At 42.7% G+C, this 23496-nt stretch overlaps 1 protein-coding gene across 3 annotated transcripts in view; it reads left to right on the forward strand.

Annotated features, from left to right (window-relative positions):
- LOC117501937 (septin-7-like) overlaps positions 1 to 23496 on the forward strand; it is a 192008-nt gene that overhangs the window by 119242 nt on the left and 49270 nt on the right. For all 3 annotated transcript variants that reach the window (XM_034160904.1, XM_034160905.1, XM_034160906.1), the window contains 2 exons: positions 21178 to 21278; positions 21532 to 21666. In XM_034160904.1, the coding sequence (XP_034016795.1) occupies positions 21178 to 21278; positions 21532 to 21666 (236 nt within the window). The remainder of the gene's footprint in view (positions 1 to 21177; positions 21279 to 21531; positions 21667 to 23496) is intronic.

Consider the following 23496-nt stretch of genomic DNA (forward strand, 5'->3'; position numbering starts at 1 on the left):
TTATATAAATATTTATATATAGTCTAATCATATATTGTCTCTTCAAATTACACTTGACTTTACTGCCACTATCTGCTTCTCTATCGTATAATATATGTATAATGTGTGTGTTTACAGTGTTTGCAGAATACCTGTCTACAGTCTAGATTATATCAGAATATTCTCTTACTGTTAATCCCACTATGAATCCCATGTATCATAGCTACATGGATGATGTTTGCCGAAAACAAAAACAAGTAAAAATCAGTTTAGTATTCAGAGAGTTACGATGGATTAAATGTGCCGCGCTGCCAAACAGCACTGAGTGCAGCGGGTCGGGTGACCGGTCCAAGACGGCGGCACCATGGCAGCGCCAGCAGGCAGCAGAGGTCAATGCGGCGTCTACTCTTCATTATGTCTATGCACACACATGCTATGAGTGGAATAACAGGCGAGTCATGTGATCAGGCTCTGACTGTGTGCATCATCACGTATTTAAACCTTTAAAACATGAGCTGCTGAGTGATGCCTACTGATGCCTGTCGATGATTTAACTATCTCATCAGTTCTTCTTTTAAATGCCGTGTCTTCGTTTGGGTTTTTACTTACTAGATCTAAAATAAAATCACCAGTTCCAGCTAGTTGTCTTCTGGCCTAGTTCAGAAATAATGAAGCCAAAGTGTGACATAACCATCAAAATGTAAAAGTGGTCTTTTTTGTGAAATGTTATCATTTTAGGTATGGTTATATATCAGAGTTTCAATATTTCTATTGGTGTCGGTTCAGTCATTGCTAGAAATGATCAGTGCATATATACTATAATGTGCTAGAGCGTAACGCTCGCTACAACAGTTGGAGGTATCTTCTTTCGTCTGCAGAAGTCTGAAACAAAGAAATTCTGTCCTTTAGTTCCTGGTATTATTGAACAAGTAATATAATTATTCTATTGAAGCAGAGTAGGAGATGTAGGTTTTGACACTTATTCTCAGCGTTACACTTGTGACAGTTTTACCTTGCTTTAGAAACATGATGTTTTTTTCTAGGAAATGACATTTCTACCTTTACAAAAATGTATGAAGAACAAACAAAAAACTGACCAAATACAAGGTTATTTCTTTAACCTTCAACTTTAAATGATAATGCTAAATATCAGTGTCACACAAAATTGATGAAAAAAGTGCTATTTTTGGGGTAAATTTCGTGCACATCTCTGGAACTGTGCAGAATTTTTTCATGAAATTTTCAGTACCTGTCAGAGACTATAGGCACCTCACAGATAAATCTGGATGGAGCTAAATGAAATAACAGCTTGTTCATGACAAATGCAATGCAAATCAGCAGTTAGGCTTCATTATTTTTGAACTAGGCCTGCTGTCCAAGCAGTAAACTTGGATGGTTTCAGATGAAGTGTACAAGGAAGAAGAAAAAGTTGCAATTCCTTGATTGGCCACTTGAGGCTCCAAAAATGAGCAGTTTCCCATCAGAGTCCATGTTAAAATGTCCACCTTCAGAACAGAAATAAACATGCTTACAGCCTGGTACAAAAAAGGTTTTTGAGCCCAATGACCTCTCACTGTGATGGTAACTCAGAGTCCACTCAGAGCACAGTCACTTGCTGTTGTGTTGTTGCTGTGTCTGTTTGTTTATAACAAACACCTGTAATAATACGGCTTGTTGTGTGGAGAAATGTCATAATAGATCATCTAAGATGTCTGTGGAAATATTCAGGTTTGGTGAAACTCTTGTCTGACTTAATGTTGAATGCTAATGGTGCTAACACTTTTAGCAGCTGTCTGTAGCTTCAGCCATTAGATCACTTAACACACAATTACTGAGAAAATAACTTTTAATATCCACAAAAAACTCTTAGAATCACTCTGCAGTTCTCAAAAATATGATTTAATAAACACCTGACCAAGGCTAGCCTGTTAGCTTAGGTGGTGGGACTTGATTATATGTTGGGGAAAAACAGAGTGTCTGTGGACCTCAGACGGTTCATCTGAAACAGATTTAATTATCTGCTATTATCTGGCCAAGAACAGGACTAATGACTTACTGGGTAAGTATACCGCTGTGAAACTTTGGATCCTGATGAAAGCAGGCGAGGACCAGCGAACCTCCTAATTTGTGCCACCTTGGTGTTGTTCAGCATCATAGTTATATAGTGCATCTGGAAAGTATTCACAGCACTTCACTTTTTACACACATTATGTTACGCACAGCTTTTTGTCACTCAAAATTCTACTCACAACACCCCATAATGACATGAAAAACGTTTTTTGAAATTTTTGAAAATTTATTAAAAATAAAACAACTCAGAAATCACATGTCCATAAGTATTCACAGTCTTTGCTCAATACTTTGTTGATGCTCCTTTGGCAGCAATTACAGTCTCAAGTCTTCTTGAATATGATGCCACAAGCTTGGTGCACCTATCTTTGGGTAGTTTGGTCCATTCCTCTTTGCAGCAGCTCTCAAGCTCTATCAGGTTGGATGGGGAGCGTCAGTGCACAGACATTTTCAGATCTCTCCAGAGATGTTCAGTCGGATTCAGGTCTGGGCTCTGGCTGGACCACTCAAGGACATTCACAGAGTTGTCCTGAAGACACTCCTTTGATATCTTGGCTGTGTGTTTAGGGTCATTGTCCTGCTGAAAGATGAACCATCACTATAGTTTGATGTCAAGAGCGCTCTGGAGCAGGTTTTCATCCAGGATGTCTCTGTACATTGCTGCATTCATCTTTCCCTCAATCCTGACTAGTCTCCCAGTTCCTGCTGCTGAAAAACATCCCCACAGCATGATGCTGCCACCACCATGCTTCACTGTAGGGATGGTGCCTGGTTTCCTCCAAACATGACACCAAAGAGCTCAATCTTTGTCTCATCAGACCAGAGAATTTTGTTTCTCCTGGTCTAACAGTCCTTCAGGTGTCTTTTGTCAAACTCCAGGTGGGCTGCCATGTGCCTTTTACTAAGGCGTGGCTTCCGTCTGTCCACTCTACCATACAGCTTATTGGGACCTTCAAAGCAGCAGAAATGTTTCTGTCCCCTTCCCCATATTTGTGCCTCAAGACAATCCTGTCTCAGAGGTCTACAGACAATTCCTTTGACTTCATGCTTGGTTTGTGCTCTGACTGTCAACTGTGGGACCTTATATGGCTGTTTCACGGTCAAGTGAAATGGCCATATAAGTGTGTGTTGCTGGCACCAAAAAATCAAAGTTGTTACTTTGGTCAAGTTATTCAACCATATCTAACTGCTGACTGGGGTACTTAAATGCCCAATGTTTCATACCTGACTGATGTTTGCATTTATGTAACTGCTGTCACTTGTCATTTGATTGGTGCTTTGTATGTCATGTGACATGAATTATTCGTCCCATTTGTGTTGTGTTCCATTTACCATGCAAATATGGTTCCATGTGTTTTGTACCATTGTACGCTGCAAACCCTGCTCATGCACACGAGTGGGTGTGGCATTTAGCTGAACATGGCAGAGGCTGTTTTGCTGATGGACGACACTTTGAAGGAGTTAATTGATGGTGAACATCTCTGTGCGCTGACACTCCCCATCCAACCTGATGGAGCTTGAGAAGTGCTGCAAAGAGGAATGGACCAAACTATCCAAAGAACCTTGTGGCATCATATTCAAGAAGACTTGAGGCCATAATTTTTGCCAAAGATGCATCAACAAAGTATTGAGCAAAGGCTGTGAATACTTATGTACAAGTTTTTTATTATCAGAAATTTGCAAAAAAAAAAAAAAAAAAAACTTTTTCATGTTGTCATTATGGGGTGTTGTGAGTAGAATTTTGAGTATAAGGCTGCAACATGACAAAATGCAGAAAAAGTGAAGTGATGTGAATACTTTCTTGATGCACTGTACTATCTTGAGTCCAGTTGTGTGGTCAGTGTCTGATCCACGGTCCTGTGACGGATGCGGATCCTGACCCTGTCCCCTGTATAGCTGAAATGACCCATACGTCCTCAGACTGCAGTGTCTCCATCACTGTTGGTCTAACGCTGTGAGCACATGAATGTGGGTGAGTGGACGGAAAACAAAAAGGCTGTTTGAACTGTTTGACTCTTCAGCCCCCACAGAAGCTCTGAGTGGGCTGAAGTATGAAAGAAATGTCCACAGAAACACTGTGTGGACAGCAAGTGTGAGGATGAAGTACTGCATGATGATCTCTGTCCAAAAAAAGAAACCAGGCTACAATGTTGTGTGAGGCTTCTTGTGGCTCGCTAACAGAAGGCTAACGGCTCGTACGGCGGATCAGTGGAACCAGAACGCGGGTCTGCAGTTAACTCCACGTTTACACTTTTACATCACAGCTGTCAATCACAATTTCAATTCAATTTAATCAATTTAATTAGCTTATAAAGTGCCAGATCACAACAGAAGCCGTCTCAAGGTGCAAGTCCATAATTAAAAACAGAAGTAAAAGAATAAAACAGATAAACCTATTTTTATTCTCTTTCTTATGAATAGTTTTTATTTTTTTAAGTCTTGACTTAAAAATGTCCACGGACTCCGGCTGCCTCACGGTCACAATCACAGAACATAGGAGCTGAAAGAAAAAATCGACACAGTCGACAGGAAGTCTGAGATGTAAGAGAGGATTTGCAGGCACAGCAGTGTCCCAAAGCATGGAGCCGGTCCTACACGGGACCTGCTTAAACACCGTAATGTCAGATATCCACAGTCTGAGTCTGGCTGAACAGTTTTGGACCATCTTCAAAACAAGCTCAGTCAGACATAGACGTGTCTGCCACCTGCTGGATGGTTAGTGAATACTGAGAGGTATGGGAAACTACAAACAGCTGCCTGCTTCCACACCACATGAGAACATGAGATTTGGCTAACAAGCTAGCAACCGCAGCAAGAAACACGGTGCGTATTCTGTGACAAAATATACAACAGAGGAACAAAATAAAACCACAGTTCAAGAATAGATCGGCGGGGCTGGGGATGAGAACAAAAACTATTGATATCAAACTGTCAACACGGGTCAGAACCTTTGCAGAGCCCGTGCTTAGAAATGCTCCGTAGACCATATTGAAAGGAAGCCTCAATACAACCCCTGGCAAAAATTATGGAATCACCGGCCTCGGAGGATGTTCATTCAGTTGTTTAATTTTGTAGAAAAAAAGCAGATCACAGACATGACACAAAACTAAAGTCATTTCAAATGGCAACTTTCTGGCTTTAAGAAACACTATAAGAAATCAGAAAAAAAATTGTGGCAGTCAGTAACGGTTACTTTTTTAGACCAAGCAGAGGGAAAAAAAATATGGACTCACTCAATTCTGAGGAAAAAATGATGGAATCATGAAAAACAAAAGAACACTCCAACACATCACTAGTATTTTGTTGCACCACCTCTGGCTTTTATAACAGCTTGCAGTCTCTGAGGCATGGACTTAATGAGTGACAAACAGTACTCTTCATCAATCTGGCTCCAACTTTCTCTGATTGCTGTTGCCAGATCAGCTTTGCAGGTTGGAGCCTTGTCATGGACCATTTTCTTCAACTTCCACCAAAGATTTTCAATTGGATTAAGATCCGGACTATTTGCAGGCCATGACATTGACCCTATGTGTCTTTTTGCAAGGAATGTTTTCACAGTTTTTGCTCTATGGCAAAATGCATTATCATGTTGAAAAATGATTTCATCATCCCCAAACATCCTTTTCAATTGATGGGATAAGAAAAGTGTCCAAAATATCAACGTAAACTTGTGCATTTATTGATGATGTAATGACAGCCATCTCCCCAGTGCCTTTACCTGACATGCAGCCCCATATCATCAATGACTGTGGAATTTACATGTTCTCTTCAGGCAGTCATCTTTATAAATCTTATTGGAACGGCACCAAACAAAAGTTCCAGCATCATCACCTTGCCCAATGCAGATTCGAGATTCATCACTGAATATGACTTTCATCCAGTCATCCACAGTCCACGATTGCTTTTCCTTAGCCCATTGTAACCTTGTTTTTTTCTGTTTAGGTGTTAATGATGGCTTTCGTTTAGCTTTTCTGTATGTAAATCCCATTTCCTTTAGGCGGTTTCTTACAGTTCGGTCACAGACGTTGACTCCAGTTTCCTCCCATTCGTTCCTCATTTGTTTTGTTGTGCATTTTTTATTTTTGAGACATATTGCTTTAGGTTTTCTGTCTTGACTGTTATGGTTTGGACGCGGATTGAGGAACGATCCAGCGTCTGACTGAACCCAGCGTCAAATAACCAGAAGCAGTTCCAAAAGAAACAAGTTTTATTTTTATTTTTTTCCCCTAGTGCTGTACATGAAATACTAAACAAAACTGGTGAGGTGAAGAGGCGGCGCGCTTTCTCAGTGTCTCAATAGATCGGAGCCCGAACGTTTTGGACTCAGGAATTCCGCCAACACCCCCCCGCCAACACCCCCCGAGACACCCTCGTCCTCCTTCACAGGCGCAATGTCAGAATCTGGAGCGGCCCTTAGCGTCCCCAAACGATCGTCACATGGTCGTTTTCTCCGGCAATTCAGCCCTGATCACTGCTGGCTTAAATGCAGCTCTTCATTTCTTCATTGGCACCAGCTGAGAGTCCTTAGATCTGCACGTGAATGCCACAGGTGTCGTAGATCGTCCTGATAGAGAGCCGCACGTGAGTACAACAGGTGCAGCAGTCACCGTAGCAGAGGTGAGAGACTCTTCTGCAGCACACTCTCCCCAGAGATCAGCCCCAAACCACCTGGGAGGAAAATAAACACTAAAACAGCAAAACAATGCCCAGCCAAACCCCCCAACACACAACAGTACCCCCCCGTAAACGGGAAGCCTTCCGGCGACCGCACAGACCTGACCCGAAAACAACCCCTCTCATCGGGGTCCAAAGCAGGAGGCCGGCAGCAACGACGCCCCCATAGTCCACAGCAGGCAACAGGGCCGGGAGACGTGGCTGGAAGGCCGGCTGGCATCAAAACAAAAACACCCCCCAAACAACTCCAAAAGAGTCCCAACACAACCCAACATAAAAACAAAAACACAGAAAAAAAAACCCAGCATCCCCCCCCCCCCCCCCAGAGAACACCACAAACACACCCCAGGAAGCACACCGGGGAAAACACAAAAGAAAAACACAACACCCACCCCAACACCTCCCCAGGGGACCGTCCCATCAAACCCCGGGAAGAAACGAAAAACAGACAACCCCAAAAACCCAACAAAGCCCCACAACACAAAATAACACAAGCTATAGTAAAAAAAAAAAAACAATCAACACCCTCCCTCCAACATGTAGAGGTCAACTCCCCCCAGAGGACATTCTCGTCAACTCCGGGAGTAACAACCATGGCTGGGGCCATCCAGGAATCCCCAGGCGTATACGGGAGCCTTAACGCCTCCCAGAGGACCGTCCCATCAAACCCCAGGAGACACCCCCACGACCCAGAAACCCCCACCCCAGCCAAACACGGCCAGTTGGCCCCACAGTCAAACTCCCCCCCAGAGGACCGTTCCATCAAACCCCAGAGGTGGAAAACAGGAGGAAACATAAACAACATAAAAATCCCAAACCCCCAGGGGACCCCAAAAAACCACCCCGGGTCAAATAAAAACAACGGGAAGCCCCGTTGACCTCCCCAGCACCCCGAAAGACCCCGGAACACCCCCAGAGTCTGTCGGCAGACACGTCGTGGCAATCGACTCAGGACTACTGAGCCGGGGAAGACAACAGGCAAAATGTAACCCAGCCCCACCCCCAAAGGCAGGGGAAAACCGGCAATACGGCCGGTGTCGTTCCTCCGACTATACTCCAGTCTACCGGGAGGGGTGGACAGCGGAAAAGGCGTACGGCTCTGATTGGCCCCACCGCTCCGACTGAAGTATATTCCTACTGCCCCACACCGAGGCTGGGGTGGAACTGGGAATTAACTAAACCTAAATAAAGGCCCTGAAACCCCCCCCCCCCCCCCCCCCAGGTGCAGAGGTTTTCTTGGGGATGCCCAGCATAACCAACCTGCACCACCCCACAACACTAAAGACGAACGGTCAGAAGTGTGTGAGGTTGGGGTTAGGGGACAGGGAAATAAAAACCAACAAAACAAAACGACCCACACCACTAACAAAAATTAAACAACTATAAATAATAAAAACCCACGCTTACCTGAGCCCAAGCGAACTCCGATCAGCCAGCCTGTTCACTCCACCAGAACTGCCTCAAGTGCTGTACACAAAAATCAGTTCACAAAAAACTCCCCAATTATATCCCAAATAATTCCCAAAAAACACCTGGAGCCATATTACTGTCCTGTCTCCTGACACTCGTTTGACCGGGGCAATATCGCTGTTCTAACCCTTCCGAGTTGCATTGGCTCATCCACTAGAGGAGCTAGAGGTCCCGTCGGAGGAGTCTCAGTGGAGCGAAGAAGAGGCGGTCCGGACCTGTGTCGGGGAAAGCCCCGAGACACAAAACCCCACTCGGACGTTCGCCCTCTCTCCCGTCCACGCTCCTTAATCCGATCATCTTGTTGTATGGCTGGGGGGCCTGGCTGCCTTTTTGTTTCTGTCTTTTGTTTTTCCTTCCAGGTGGCTTGCATTTGGGACTGAGTGGCTGTGTTGCTGAGGTTATCAGGACCTCACCCTGATCACCTGCGGCTCGTCAGGACTCACAGCTGTGGTGCATCTATATGGATTGGAACATGGTGGCATTTAAGACTGGAGTGTACAGTGTGTATTTGCCAGAGACTCGACCTTGTGACCAGACGGGTGAGATCGTCGTCTCGGGAGCCATCTCATCATCAGTGGATGCAGAGAACGTCCAGGGTTTGATGCACGGTCTGTGAAAGAGGAGGGGGTGAGGTCTCACGCTCGTCAGCACACTTCCTGAGGTACGTTAGATTTTGTGACTAACGTTTATACAGTCAGTAAATGTGGTGTCCCTCACACCTTATTATATTGAGCTGTACGTTAGTCATGTATCGGCTTCCACTGCAGTGGAGTTTTGTGAACTGGATATTCCATGCCTGCAGGTTGGGAAGCTGATTAGTAATTAAGCCAGGAAGTGTTTGCTGTTTATGTACACCTTTGAGTGGTCTCTCTGTGTGTAGAGTGTGGACTCACATAATGGTTCCTTCTTTCACAGACTCGGTTTGTTGCGGCCACCTGGGGGGTGTCGGCGGGGTCCTTGGGTCCAAACGGCTTCTGGCTCCGGACCGTTAGCGCTGCTGGGAGCGCACCGTATCACCACCACGCCAGACCGCACACTCTTTTGTTGTTTTTGTATCACATCACTGTTATGTATTAAATTCAGTTAGCCTTTGTACCGTGCTCTGCTTATTTCATACTGGGTCCTTCAAACGCTGGTCGGTTCTCCGAGCTGCGTCCGACTTATAACACATCTAGACGAATAACCAAGGATATCAACTCGTTTAAATCCTTCGCTTCGTCACGGACTACTAGCTCGTCTTTCAGGGAATCATTCAACCCGTCTACAAACACCCCCCTCAAAGCAGCAGCGTTCCAACCGGATTGTGCAGAAAAGATTAGAAAATCCACAGAATAAGCAGCTGCGCTTCGTCGCCCCTGTCGGAGGTTCAGCAATCGTTGAACCACGGTATTTGTCTTTACCGGATGATCAAAAACCAAATGGAACTCACAGGAAAATTCATCAAAAGATTCTAGCCGTGATGATTTATTGCTCCACAACGCAGTGACCCACGCCAGGGCGTCCCCTCGCAGCAGATTTGTAACATATGACACACGGCTGCTCTCAGAAGAGAAAGACGCCGGTCGCTGAGCAAAAACCAAAAAACACTGCATCAAAAACGGAGCACAAGTCTCCACATCTCCCGAATAAGGTTCCGGATGACATATAACCGGTTCAGGAGCCGAATCTCTGGACGGCGAACTTATCTGTACCGGGCTCGATGGAACCAGAGCTCCAACCGCAGGAAGCGGAAGTGCCTGCGCTACTAGCTCCGTAACACGGGCATCTGTCTGCTGAATTTGGATCGAAAGGTGCTGTACTTGCTCCCAAATCATCTCCAGGTGTTTCTGGACTTTTTCCTGAAAAGGAACTGCCTCTGCCGCTGGGTCCATACTGGAATGGCCGGAGAATTCTGTTATGGTTTGGACGCGGATTGAGGAGCGATCCAGCATCTGACTGAACCCAGCGTCAAATAACCAGAAGCAGTTCCAAAAGAAACAAGTTTTATTTTTTTTTCCCCCCCTAGTGCTGTACATGAAATACTAAACAAAAGTGGTGAGGTGAAGAGGTGGCACGCTTTCTCAGCGTCTCAATAGATCGGAGCCCGAATGTTTTGGACTCAGGAATTCCGCCCACACCCCCCCAGGTGGCTTTTCCCAGGACTGTACTCTGTGAAGGAGGAACAGAGGTGAGGTTATTCAACACTGTTACCACGAAATATTATTTAGAGGCACACTTATCAGCTACACGTTCAGGTCTGCTTTCGGATTTAGTTCAAAAGGGCTGCTGCTCACAGCTAGTGGAGGATAATCAATCCGCACGCCACTGCCGTGAAGAGCAAACCAGACAATTTTCACCAATATTTAATTATAGCTGCGCAAAAACGCCAAATTACAATTACAGATAAGCCTTGCAGAATAATCACCTCTGACGTGTGCTGACCGCGTTTGCCTCTCAGCCTCGTCCTCCTTCACAGGCGCAATGTCAGAATCTGGAGCGGCCCTCAGCGTCCCCAAACGATCGTCACATGGTCGTTTTCTCCGGTAATTCAGCCCTGATCACTGCTGGCTTAAATGCAGCTCTTCATTTCTTCATTGTCACCAGCTGAGAGTCCTTAGATCTGCACGTGAATGTCACAGGTGTCGTAGATCGTCCTGATAGAGAGCCGCACGTGAGTGCAACAGGTGCAGCAGATCACCGTAACAGAGGTGAGAGACTCTTCTGCAGCACACTCTCCCCAGAGATCAGCCCCAAACTACCTGGGAGGAAAATAAACACAAAAACAGCAAAACAATGCCCAGCCAAACCCCGCAACACACAAAATTGACGCTTTGATGTCTTCCTTGGTCTACCAGTATGTTTGCCTTTAACAACCTTCCCATGTTGTTTGTATTTGGTCCAGAGTTTAGACACAGCTGACTGTGAACAACCAACATCTTTTGCAACATTGCGTGATGATTTACCCTCTTTTAAGAGTTTGATAATCCTCTCCTTTGTTTCAATTGACATCTCTTGTGTGTTGGAGCCATGATTCATGTCAGTCCACTTGGTGCAACAGCTCTCTAAGGTGTGATCACTCCTTTTGTAGATGCAGACTAACGAGCAAGTCTGATTTGATGCAGGTGTTAGTTTTGGGGATGAAAATTTACAGGGTGATTCCATAATTTTTTCCTCAGAATTGAATGATTCCATATTTTTTTCCCTCTGCTTGGTCTAAAAAAGTAACCATTACTGACTGCCACAATTTTTTTTTTCCTGATTTCTTATAGTGTTTCTTAAACCCAGAAAGTTGCCATTTGAAATTACTTTAGTTTTGTGTCATGTCTGTGATCTGCTTTTTTCTACAAAATTAAACAACTGAATGAACATCCTCCGAGGCCGGTGATTCCATAATTTTTGCCAGGGGTTGTACATCTCCAACTATCATAGGTGGCACAGTGGATTAGTGGTTAGCACTGATGCCTCACAGCATGAAGGTCGTGGGATCGCTTCCCGCATTTCTGTGTGTAGTTTGCATGTTCTCCCCTTGTTCTTGTGGGTTTCCTCCATCAATCAAAACATGCTTATTTAGGGTCTGCTCCTTTCTCTGCCCCTGACCAAGGTGGAGTCTCTACATCCAGTGTCCATCCCTGGGCTCCAGACTGTGGCTGCACACTGCCCCTAGTGGTTGGATTGTGTCTAACTTATTAGGATGGTTAAATGCAGAGGATAAATTTTGATGCATGTATGTGCAAAGACAAATAAAGGAAACTAGCATGTTGCCTGTGAGGATCCATGGGCTGTAGATTGGGTAGTATTTATGAAATAGGTAGCGACATTTTTCAAGGATAGTAATAAATTATTAATGCTTGTATCATGAGTTGTGATGGCGTGTGAGTCCAGAATGTTTTTAGAACCTTGGACCTCAACAGTTTTTGAAGAGGAACTCAACCTTTTTATTTGCTCTTAATGATGTCATTTTTAATGTTAATTTACTGTCTTAATGTGTTGTTGTTACCATATATACACTATTATTATTATTAGTAGTAGTAGTAGTAGTATTTTATTTTTACTTCTATTTTATTTGATTTTTAAATGGGCCATAGTGAAAATAAGTGTTTTTACTTTCTTGTGTCATCCATTTATTTTTATTGTATTTACAGTTATATTATGTACTTACATTGAACTTATTAAATAAAATCATATACTTACTCATTCACACTTTTTATATGAAGATGATTTACCGCCTCCTCTCTGGTATGGCATACTATTCCATAATGTAGTTAGTATCATCCATTATTCAGTGTTGTTGGCTAATATTAGTCCAATCAGCGTTCCATTTTGGCGGCTTTCATCCTTGACCCAAAATTCATAAGCATACCAAACAGCAAATGTCAGCTCTCCCCACTTTTTGCGTGATCGAAGCCAAACAAACAAACACACACACACAGAGGCCACTTGGCTACTATAATATAGATTTTTTTTTTTTTAACTGCTCCCTCTGGTGTTGAAAAAATATACAACACAAGTGAATGATCTTGGATCACCTTGTTTTGGCTACTGTTGCTGTTTTTGTGTTTTTAAATTATATACCAAAATTGTACATTTTTATACTAAGATGCCAGAGCATATCCAAAATCATTTGCCCATTTGAAGTTAGTTATGTCACAGAAAGCAATAATTCAGTATCCAGTTGCTGCCAAAACTTTGAAAACCCTACATTATTGTTTTTTTACACAAAAAATTTACACAAGGATATGTGACTTTTTTACTGTAAGGTATGTTATTTTACCATGATAATATTCTCCAATCTTTAGCTGTGGTTTTTGAAATGCTGTAACAGTCTTTTCAGTCTTCATGAATTTCATGTAGTTTAATTGTTCTGAGTTAATGCATAATTTGATTTACAATTAAAAGGAAAATCATTCCAGGTCCAACTTCCACGTCATAATCTGTTATTTCAACATCATCATTGACAGTTCAAATGAAAGGTTGAATCTCAGATCATTTCTTCTAGGAGATGCTGAAAATGTATCATTACATACAAAATTAGTTTGGTTTCTGTGGCTCCTCGGGGGCTGTGCCCCCTCAGACCCCCTGCAAATTTTTCTCGGATTTCACAATTTTCATTTCACAGCCCTGTTACATGACATTTTGCAGATGTAGATGTTAGCATGCATGTTAACTTTCACTAACAAAAAGCTAACTTGCTAGGGAGTTAAATTTGTCTCTTTAATACCTGCAAATGCACAGAGGGTGATCAACAAATATTCCTTGTTTTGCACATCTTCTGCTCTTAAAATGTAAATCAGTTTGCTTCCCACAACTTTAACATTGAACTTACAATGTTTTATGAAAGAAAACTTATTTAGTTTAAGGTTCATGTGACTGGATTCAGTTTTATTTATAATGTGAAGTTGTGCAGATTTGTTGTGTATGTATTTCTACCTGTTTTTGTGGTGTTAGTATACGAGGTCTGTTAGAAAACTATCCGGCCTTTTTATTTTTTTCAAAAACCATATGGATTTGAATCACGTGTGATTGCATCAGACAAGCTTGAACCTTCGTGCGCATGCGTGAGTTTTTTCACGCCTGTCGGTTGCGTCATTCGCCTGTGAGCAGGCTTTGAGTGAGCACTGGTCCACCCCTCTCGTCGGATTTTTATTGCAAATAAAATGTCTGAACGATTTGGAGCTTTGCTGCATCAAATTTTTTCCAGAAACTGTGAGAGACCTCCAGGTGGACACCATTCGGAAAATTCAGATGGCTTTCAGGGATGATTTTATGGGGATTACACAGATTAAGGAGTGCTCCAGCCGGTTTAAAGACCGCCCACAGCGTCTGAGAGTGCGGCGCACTTCGAGCTCTGATCGACAGGCTGAAACCCTGCTGAAACAACCAGATCATTTCCAATGTGAAGGCTTTGTTGATCCGGGACGTCGTCTGACTTCCACAAAAAAAGGCAGAAGGCATCAAGACTTTTTCGACACATTCCACTGTTACAGGAGTGTTTGTCATGGAAAGAGAAGCAGAGGGATGCGCCATGGAGCCGTTTATGGCGCGGGACAAAACCACATCCGTGTTGGTCTCACAGGACGGCTTTCAGACAGCTGTCGGTGGCTTTTCAGTCATGTGACTATCCGAGAAATTGTGCATGAGCTGGACATGCCAGAACATGTCCAGTGAGCCTTCATCACGGCGTTGCTTTGCGCCATGCGGCTCCATCCCGACGCGCGAATTTCTCCACACGTCTGTCTCAATGTGCCGAAAAAGTGCTGATGTCCACGTCTTCCGCAATTTCTGTGCTAGTCAGACGACATACCGGATCAACACAGCGTTCAGTTTGGAAATGAACGGCACATTCCACTGTTACAGGAGTTTTTGTCATGGAAAGAGGAGCAGAGAAATTTGCGCGTCGAGACGGAGCCGCATGGCGCAAAGCAACGCCGTGATGAAGCCTCACAGGACATGTTCTGGCATGTCCAGCTCATCCACAACTTCTCGGATAGTCACACGACTGAAAAGCCACCGAAAGCTGTCTGAAAGCCGTCCTGTGAGACCAACACGGAGGTGCTTTTATCCCGCGCCATGAACGGCTCCGTGGCGCATCCCTCCACTTCTCTTTCCATGACAAAAACTCCTGTAACAGTGGAATGTGCCGAAAAAGTGCTGATGTCCACGTCTTCTGCCATTTCTGTGGAAGTCAGACGACGTCCCGGATCAACAAAGCCTTCACTTTGGAAATGATCTGGTTGTTTCAGCGGGGTTTCAGCCTCTCGATTGGCGCTCGGAGTGCGCCGCGCTCTCAGACGCTGTGGGCGGTCTTTAAACCAGCTGGAGCACTCCTTAATCTGTGTGATCCCCATAAAATCGTCCCTGAAAGCCATCTGAATTTTCCGAATGGTGTCCACCTGGAGGACTCTCACAGTTTCTGGAAAAATTTGATGCAGCAAAGCTCCAAATCGTTCAGACATTTTATTCGCGATAAAAATCCTACGAGAGGGGTGGACCAGTGCTCACACAAAGCCTGCTCACAGGCGAATGACGCAACCGACAGGCGTGAAAAAAATTACGCATGCGCACGCTTGGCTGATGCAATCACACGTGATTCAAATCCATATGGTTTTTGCAAAAAATAAAAAGGTCGGATACTTTTCTAACAGACCTCGTATTGTTCATTTTGACTTACAGATTTGCCTCAGCAATTAAAAAAAACTCAGTTATTTAATGTAGTCAACCTTTGCAATGCAATTATTAAAAATATTGCCGGCACAGTTTTTAAACTGTCAGACAACAAAACTGGAGAAAATACCCAAACTCCCACCCTCATCCATCAGACGTGGTGATCCTCCACGTAAACAGACGTCACATCCAACACCTTCTCAGGAGCTCCCTGTGGATCAGCAGATGTCTTCAATACTGACTTTGAAACCTGTCAACAAGGACACACCAGAGTCACAAACCTTTTTAACCCAAGCTCAGGTTTGACACCAAAGCAAAGATCATCTGGGAGACATTACGACGCCAGTTCAACAAATCCATCTGTTTTTAGCCGTTTGAATTGGTTCAGGATTCTACAGCTAAAAATAGAACTTCAGGCAGGATCCCACACCCGCCTGAGTCTGAACATTCTTCACCTTCAGCACCAAACAGGAATCACAACTGACCACACCTGATTATATCGATCACAAAATGAGAAATGTCCTGCCTGATGGGCATTTACACATATTTAAAGGTTTCTGCATTCCTTGATTGCAGAATCTAACAATATGTCTGATTTAATTGAAGAAAATGTAATTACTTAGTGAGTTTTAATGTTTTGAACTGTGTTGTTTTGTACTTCAAAATGTCAGTTATTTTCATGTCAGCTGGTTTTGTAATGAGAGGAGCGTCCTTTAGGACTGCGCTGAGATCACGGACATGTTTCTTCTTTAAATCGTCTAAATGCTCTTTAATGTTCAAAGGATGAAGTTTCCCTTGAATAAGTAACACTACACTCACATTCGACAGTATTTTTGTTTTCCACAATCACACGTCTTGAGTTTATATTCGTATTAGCAACATGACACACGTCAGGGTTGGTAACCACGCCCCCTCCCTGCCCTACACACTGAATGCACGTTTGACCTGTGCGCACCCATGAGCGTGCCTGCACGTGGTCAGAAAATATTGCAGGTATGGGTGGGTGGGGCCAAAAAAGTGCAACAGCAGAGTTGGTACTCAGTGACGAAAACGTGCCAGATGCTGTCTGACTGCATTACATCAGGCTGGCACACCCAGCATTGTCTGCATTCATGCTGGCAGTTTGAAAAACAAATAAACAAAAAGGTCATACGAGTCATCAGACAGCAGAGTTCTTGACGTGCAGTGGCAGACTGCAGGTGGCGACGTGACGCCACGACTTCTTCAGTCTGCACAGACAAAAATTTACTTCATTGAAAGATTGAGTGTTTTGTATAAGCTGTTAAAGCAGGATGCGCTCTGTGCTACTTGATATTGTCTGCTTTAAGCGGCGTGACCTACATCAAATAAATACTAGCACACAGTCAGTCTAATATGTACATTTACAGTCTGGCAGTAATCTGTAATCTGACTAAGCAAAACGGGAGCCTTGATGTGTCAGACATTGCACTTGTGTGCATGTGTGCAGACGCTCCTGTAACATTCTACCTTAATGGAATGTATTCCATTGCAACATAGACCCAGAGGGTTTTTCTTCTTCTTTTTTTTTTTTTTGACAGGTTCGGCTCATTAAATCGGGATATTTTTGCAGATTGGCTCTTGTGATGGGTGCAGATATTTAAAAGAATCCTGACTGTCATCACTACTGTCCCGTAAAAGCAGCGTTTAGCTACATAAGTCAGCTGTCACACAATACTACAATGGCCTGAAAAGTAAAAGAATCCGATTGGCTGATGCTGCTGGAAAGAATGTGAGGAAGCTGGACAATCTGCAGACTCCTTTTTCACCTGGCCATGTAAAGTAGGCCTCGATATGAGAGCACTCGTTCTGACAGATATTTGAAACGATTGTGCTTTAATGGTAAAAGCTCCTGACTTTGCACATACACTTTGGTCTTGATTTTTAAAGTCATCAGTGATGTATGCAAACTAATGACCACAGCAGTTATTTAGTGTTGGATCTCTCTGTCTCCAAAAAATGATATCTGGAGTAATTATCATCACTTTTGCTTCTACATTATATGTGAGAATGCGATGAAAGCAGGAAACGTGTTCTGCCATCGGATGGGCTGTTTCTGCTCGCTGCCGTTGGAAAGCTCTCAGTGCGCAACATGGACGAGTTTTCTCCACAAACCTGTTTAAGGATAGAGTTCAATACTGGGTCACAGTATTATGGATGCACCTATATAACATATATATGTATGTGTGTATATATATATATATGTATGTGTGTATATCAATCAGTTCAATCAATTTTTTTATATAGCGCCAAATCACAACAGTTGCCCCAAGGCGCTTTATATTGCAAGGCAAGGCCATACAATAATTACGTAAAAACCCCAAAGGTCAAAACGACCCCCTGTGAGCAAGCACTTGGCGACAGTGGGAAGGAAAAACTCCCTTTTAACAGGAAGAAACCTCCAGCAGAACCAGGCTCAGGGAGGGGCAGTCTTCTGCTGGGACTGGTTGGGGCTGAGGGAGAGAACCAGGAAAAAGACATGCTGTGGAGGGGAGCAGAGATCAATCACTAATGATTAAATGCAGAGTGGTGCATACAGAGCAAAAAGAGAAAGAAACACTCAGTGCATTATGGGAACCCCCCAGCAGTCTAAGTCTATAGCAGCATAACTAAGGGATGGTTCAGGGTCACCTGATCCAGCCCTAACTATAAGCTTTAGCAAAAAGGAAAGTTTTAAGCCTAATCTTAAAAGTAGAGAGGGTGTCTGTCTCCCTGATCCGAATTGGGAGCTGGTTCCACAGGAGAGGAGCCTGAAAGCTGAAGGCTCTGCCTCCCATTCTACTCTTACAAACCCTAGGAACTACAAGTAAGCCTGCAGTCTGAGAGCGAAGCGCTCTATTGGGGTGATATGGTACTATGAGGTCCCTAAGATAAGATGGGACCTGATTATTCAAAACCTTATAAGTAAGAAGAAGAATTTTAAATTCTATTCTAGAATTAACAGGAAGCTAATGAAGAGAGGCCAATATGGGTGAGATATGCTCTCTCCTTCTAGTCCCCGTCAGTACTCTAGCTGCAGCATTTTGAATTAACTGAAGGCTTTTCAGGGAACTTTTAGGACAACCTGATAATAATGAATTACAATAGTCCAGCCTAGAGGAAATAAATGCATGAATTAGTTTTTCAGCATCACTCTGAGACAATAGCTTTCTAATTTTAGAGATATTGCGTAAATGCAAAAAAGCAGTCTTACATATTTGTTTAATATGCGCTTTGAATGATCCTGATCAAAAATCCTGATCAAAAATGACTCCAAGATTTCTCACAGTATTACTAGAGGTCAGGGTAATGCCATCCAGAGTAAGGATCTGGTTAGACACCATGTTTCTAAGATTTGTGGGGCCAAGTACAATAACTTCAGTTTTATCTGAGTTTAAAAGCAGGAAATTAGAGGTCATCCATGTCCTTATGTCTGTAAGACAATCCTGCAGTTTAGCTAATTGGTGTGTGTCCTCTGGCTTCATGGATAGATAAAGCTGGGTATCATCTGCGTAACAATGAAAATTTAAGCAATGCCGTCTAATAATACTGCCTAAGGGAAGCATGTATAAAGTGAATAAAATTGGTCCTAGCACAGAACCTTGTGGAACTCCATAATTAACCTTAGTCTGTGAAGAAGATTCCCCATTTACATGAACAAATTGTAATCTATTAGATAAATATGATTCAAACCACCGCAGCGCAGTGCCTTTAATACCTATGGCATGCTCTAATCTCTGTAATAAAATTTTATGGTCAACAGTATCAAAAGCAGCACTGAGGTCTAACAGAACAAGCACAGAGATGAGTCCACTGTCCGAGGCCATAAGAAGATCATTTGTAACCTTCACTAATGCTGTTTCTGTACTATGATGAATTCTAAAACCTGACTGAAACTCTTCAAATAGACCATTCCTCTGCAGATGATCAGTTAGCTGTTTTACAACTACCCTTTCAACAATTTTTGAGAGAAAAGGAAGGTTGGAGATTGGTCTATAATTAGCTAAGATAGCTAATTATAGTATATAGTATATGTGTATGTATGTATGTATATATATGAGGTCTGTCCATAAAGTATAGGTCCTTTTTATTTTTTTCAAAAACTATATGGATTTCATTCATATGTTTTTACGTCAGACATGCTTGAACCCTTGTGCGCATGTGTGAGTTTTTCCACGCCTGTCGGTGACATCATTCGCCTGTGAGCACTCCTTGTGGGAGGAGTCGTCCAGCCCCTCGTCGGAATTCCTTTGTCTGAGAAGTTGCTGAGAGACTGGCGCTTTGTTTGATCAAAATTTTTTCTAAACCTGTGAGACACATCGAAGTGGACACGGTTCGAAAAATTAAGCTGGTTTTCAGTGAAAAGTTTAACGGCTGATGAGAGATTTTGAGGTGATACTGTCGCTTTAAGGACTTCCCACGGAGCGAGACGTCGTGCAGCGCTCTCAGGCGCTGTCATCAGCCTGTTTCAAGCTGAAAACCTCCACATTTCAGGCTCTATTGATCCAGGACGTCGTGAGAGAACAGAGAAGTTTCAGAAGAAGTCGATTTCAGCATTTTATCCGGACATTCCACTGTTAAAGGAGATTTTTTTTAATGAAAGACGTGCGGACGGATTGCAGCGTCGGCTCGCAGCCGCTGCAATCCGTCCTCAGTGACCAATTTCATATTTATTTACTTTAAGACTCAATAAAATGTTGTTCAATTTCAATTTAATCAGCTTATAAAGCACCAAATTACAACAAAAGCCGTCTCAAGGTGCCTCACACAGAACAGTTCAACATAAAAAAATTAAAATAAAAAATTCACATACCTAATTAAAAACAGAAGTAAAAGAATAAAACATAACAAAATAAAAACTACTCATAAGAAAGAGAATAAAAATAGGTTTTAAGTCTTGATTTAAAAAATGTCCACGGACTCCGACTGCCTCACTGAGGGCCATGTACTGGCTAACCCAGAATGAGATTGCCCACTCAACAAACTTCCCCAGCCTTCTGGACATGATGAAGAGACTTGGGCTGTCGTACCTGGCTTTTCCCCTTTGGGTACCCCTAGAATGGCCAATTTTTAGCTTGAATTTCCAAAAGCTGCCCCCCTTCCGCACCATCCCCCCCTTCGGTCGCTTCGCTCCCTCGACATTACCACTACGCTAAAATTTTATCCTAGCTATGTATTTGAATCATTATTCCTATGGGAATAAACACATTTGCCATGTGCCTACTTTCGGCATTTGGCCGGCAGGTAGGATTCAGATTGGATCACGTTTTTTTTTTTTTTTTTTTTTTTTTTGTCACAAGCAACTCCTTTTCAGATCAGCAAAAATAAGGGAGACAGACTTTGGTTTTAATTATTAAAGAACTTGAAGAACAATGAAAACACAGAATTTTTGCCCAAGTTCCTGAATGAAAGTGAGGTATCCAGTGTTTAAATAAGGCTTTAAAATCGACCTTCCCAAGTTGCTGGTGTCCTCATGTGCTGTATCATGTCCAAAGAAACGTGCCACATGGCTAAAATGTCCAAGCTGAGGTTTTGTTATTCACAATGCAAATGATGCTCCAGCTGTTTCCTCAAATAACTGTTCCTTTGTGGTAGTCAATCTGGCCGTACTTATGGATCCTCTGAAGACACCTAGTGCTGGCTTTTAACTGATGTGTGGAATACAGGTTTGCTAAGAGCCCTTTTGGTCTGTCTTGAACACAGCAATAACGTGAAGATTAAAGTGTTCTGAACACAGTCCACTCATTTATATTCTAACAAAGTTCACTCACTGCCACGAGCACAAACGGTGGTAAATTTTGTGTAAATTTCCCAGCTGATGTCTGTTACCCTTGTTGGTGGCTGCAGGTGGAGCAGTCCAAGGTTCTGGTGAAGGAAGGAGGAGTCCAGCTTCTGCTCACCATTGTTGACACCCCGGGTTTCGGTGATGCTGTTGACAACAGTAACTGGTGAGTTTGAGCTGGCGACTGAACCATCAGTTTCAATTTATTAATTTATATAGCGCCAACTCACGACAAAGTCGCCCCAAGGCTCTTCACACAGTTCACAACACAAATTAATCTAAAATCAAAATTAAAAGCAAGAAAAGCACAATAAAAAGATAAAACACAGAAGAATAAAAGGAAATTACAAAGCAAACACAAACCATCTGCACACACGTGTAGAAACACACTTCCTGACATTTGTTTGCATCATCCTCAGCTGGCAACCTGTGATTGAGCACATCGACAGTAAATTTGAAGATTACCTGAACGCAGAGTCACGGGTCAACAGACGTCAGATGCCTGACAGCAGAGTGCACTGCTGCCTGTATTTCATTGCCCCCTCTGGACATGGGTAGGTATTACTGTGCCGCATACGAGGTATTACAAGTGTGATGTGAACGGTTTCCTGGCTAGTTACAGTGGTGTAAAAAAGTATTTAGTCAGCCCCTGATTGTGCAAGTTCTCCTACTTAGACGAGAGAGGGCTGTAATTTTCATCATAGGTACACTTCAACTATGAGAGACAAAATGAGAAAAAATCCAGGAAATCACATTGTAGGATTTTTAAAGAATTTATTTGTAAATTATGGTGGAAAATAAGTATTTCGTCAATAACAAAAGTTCAACTCAATACTTTGTAACATACAACCCCTGGCAATAATTATGGAATCACCGGCCTCGGAGGATGTTCATTCAGTTGTTTAATTTTGTAGAAAAAAAGCAGATCACAGACATGACACAAAACTAAAGTCATTTCAAATGGCAACTTTCTGGCTTTAAGAAACACTATAAGAAATCAAGAAAAAAAGATTGTGGCAGTCAGTAACGGTTACTTTTTTAGACCAAGCAGAGGGAAAAAAAATATGGAATCACTCAATTCTGAGGAAAAAATGATGGAATCATGAAAAACAAAAGAACACTCCAACACATCACTAGTATTTTGTTGCACCACCTCTGGCTTTTATAACAGCTTGCAGTCTCTGAGGCATGGACTTAATGAGTGACAAACAGTACTCTTCATCAATCTGGCTCCAACTTTCTCTGATTGCTGTTGCCAGATCAGCTTTGCAGGTTGGAGCCTTGTCATGGACCATTTTCTTCAACTTCCACCAAAGATTTTCAATTGGATTAAGAGCCGGACTATTTGCAGGCCATGACATTGACCCTATGTGTCTTTTTGCAAGGAATGTTTTCACAGTTTTTGCTCTATGGCAAGATGCATTATCATCTTGAAAAATGATTTCATCATCCCCAAACATCCTTTCAATTGATGGGATAAGAAAAGTGTCCAAAATATCAACGTAAACCTGTGCATTTATTGATGATGTAATGACAGCCATCTCCCCAGTGCCTTTACCTGACATGCAGCCCCATATCATCAATGACTGTGGAAATTTACATGTTCTCTTCAGGCAGTCATCTTTATAAATCTCACTGGAACGGCACCAAACAAAAGTTCCAGCATCATCACCTTGCCCAATGCAGATTCCAGATTCATCACTGAATATGACTTTCATCCAGTCATCCACAGTCCACGATTGCTTTTCCTTAGCCCATTGTAACCTTGTTTTTTTCTGTTTAGGTGTTAATGATGGCTTTCGTTTAGCTTTTCTGTATGTAAATCCCATTTCCTTTAGGCGGTTTCTTACAGTTCGGTCACAGATGTTGACTCCAGTTTCCTCCCATTCGTTCCTCATTTGTTTTGTTGTGCATTTTCGATTTTTGAGACATATTGCTTTGTTTTCTGTCTTGACACTTTGATGTCTTCCTTCGTCTACCAGTATATTTGCCTTTAACAACCTTTCCATGTTGTTTGTATTTGGTCCAGAGTTTAGACACAGCTGACTGTGAACAACTAACATCTTTTGCAACATTGCGTGATGATTTACCCTCTTTTAAGAGTTTGATAATCCTCTCCTTTGTTTCAATTGACATCTCACGTGTTGGAGCCATGATTCATGTCAGTCCACTTGGTGCAACAGCTCTCCAAGGTGTGATCACTCCTTTTTAGATGCAGACTAATGAGCAGATCTGATTTGATGCAGGTGTTAGTTTTGGGGATGAAAATTTACAGTGTGATTCCATAATTTATTCCTCAGAATTGAGTGATTCCATATTTTTTCCCTCTGCTTGGTCTAAAAAAGTAACCGTTACTGACTGCCACAATTATTTTTCCTGATTTC

The sequence above is a fragment of the Thalassophryne amazonica genome, chromosome 20 (genome assembly GCF_902500255.1).
Source record: "Thalassophryne amazonica chromosome 20, fThaAma1.1, whole genome shotgun sequence".
Taxonomy (NCBI): Eukaryota; Metazoa; Chordata; class Actinopteri; order Batrachoidiformes; family Batrachoididae; genus Thalassophryne; species Thalassophryne amazonica.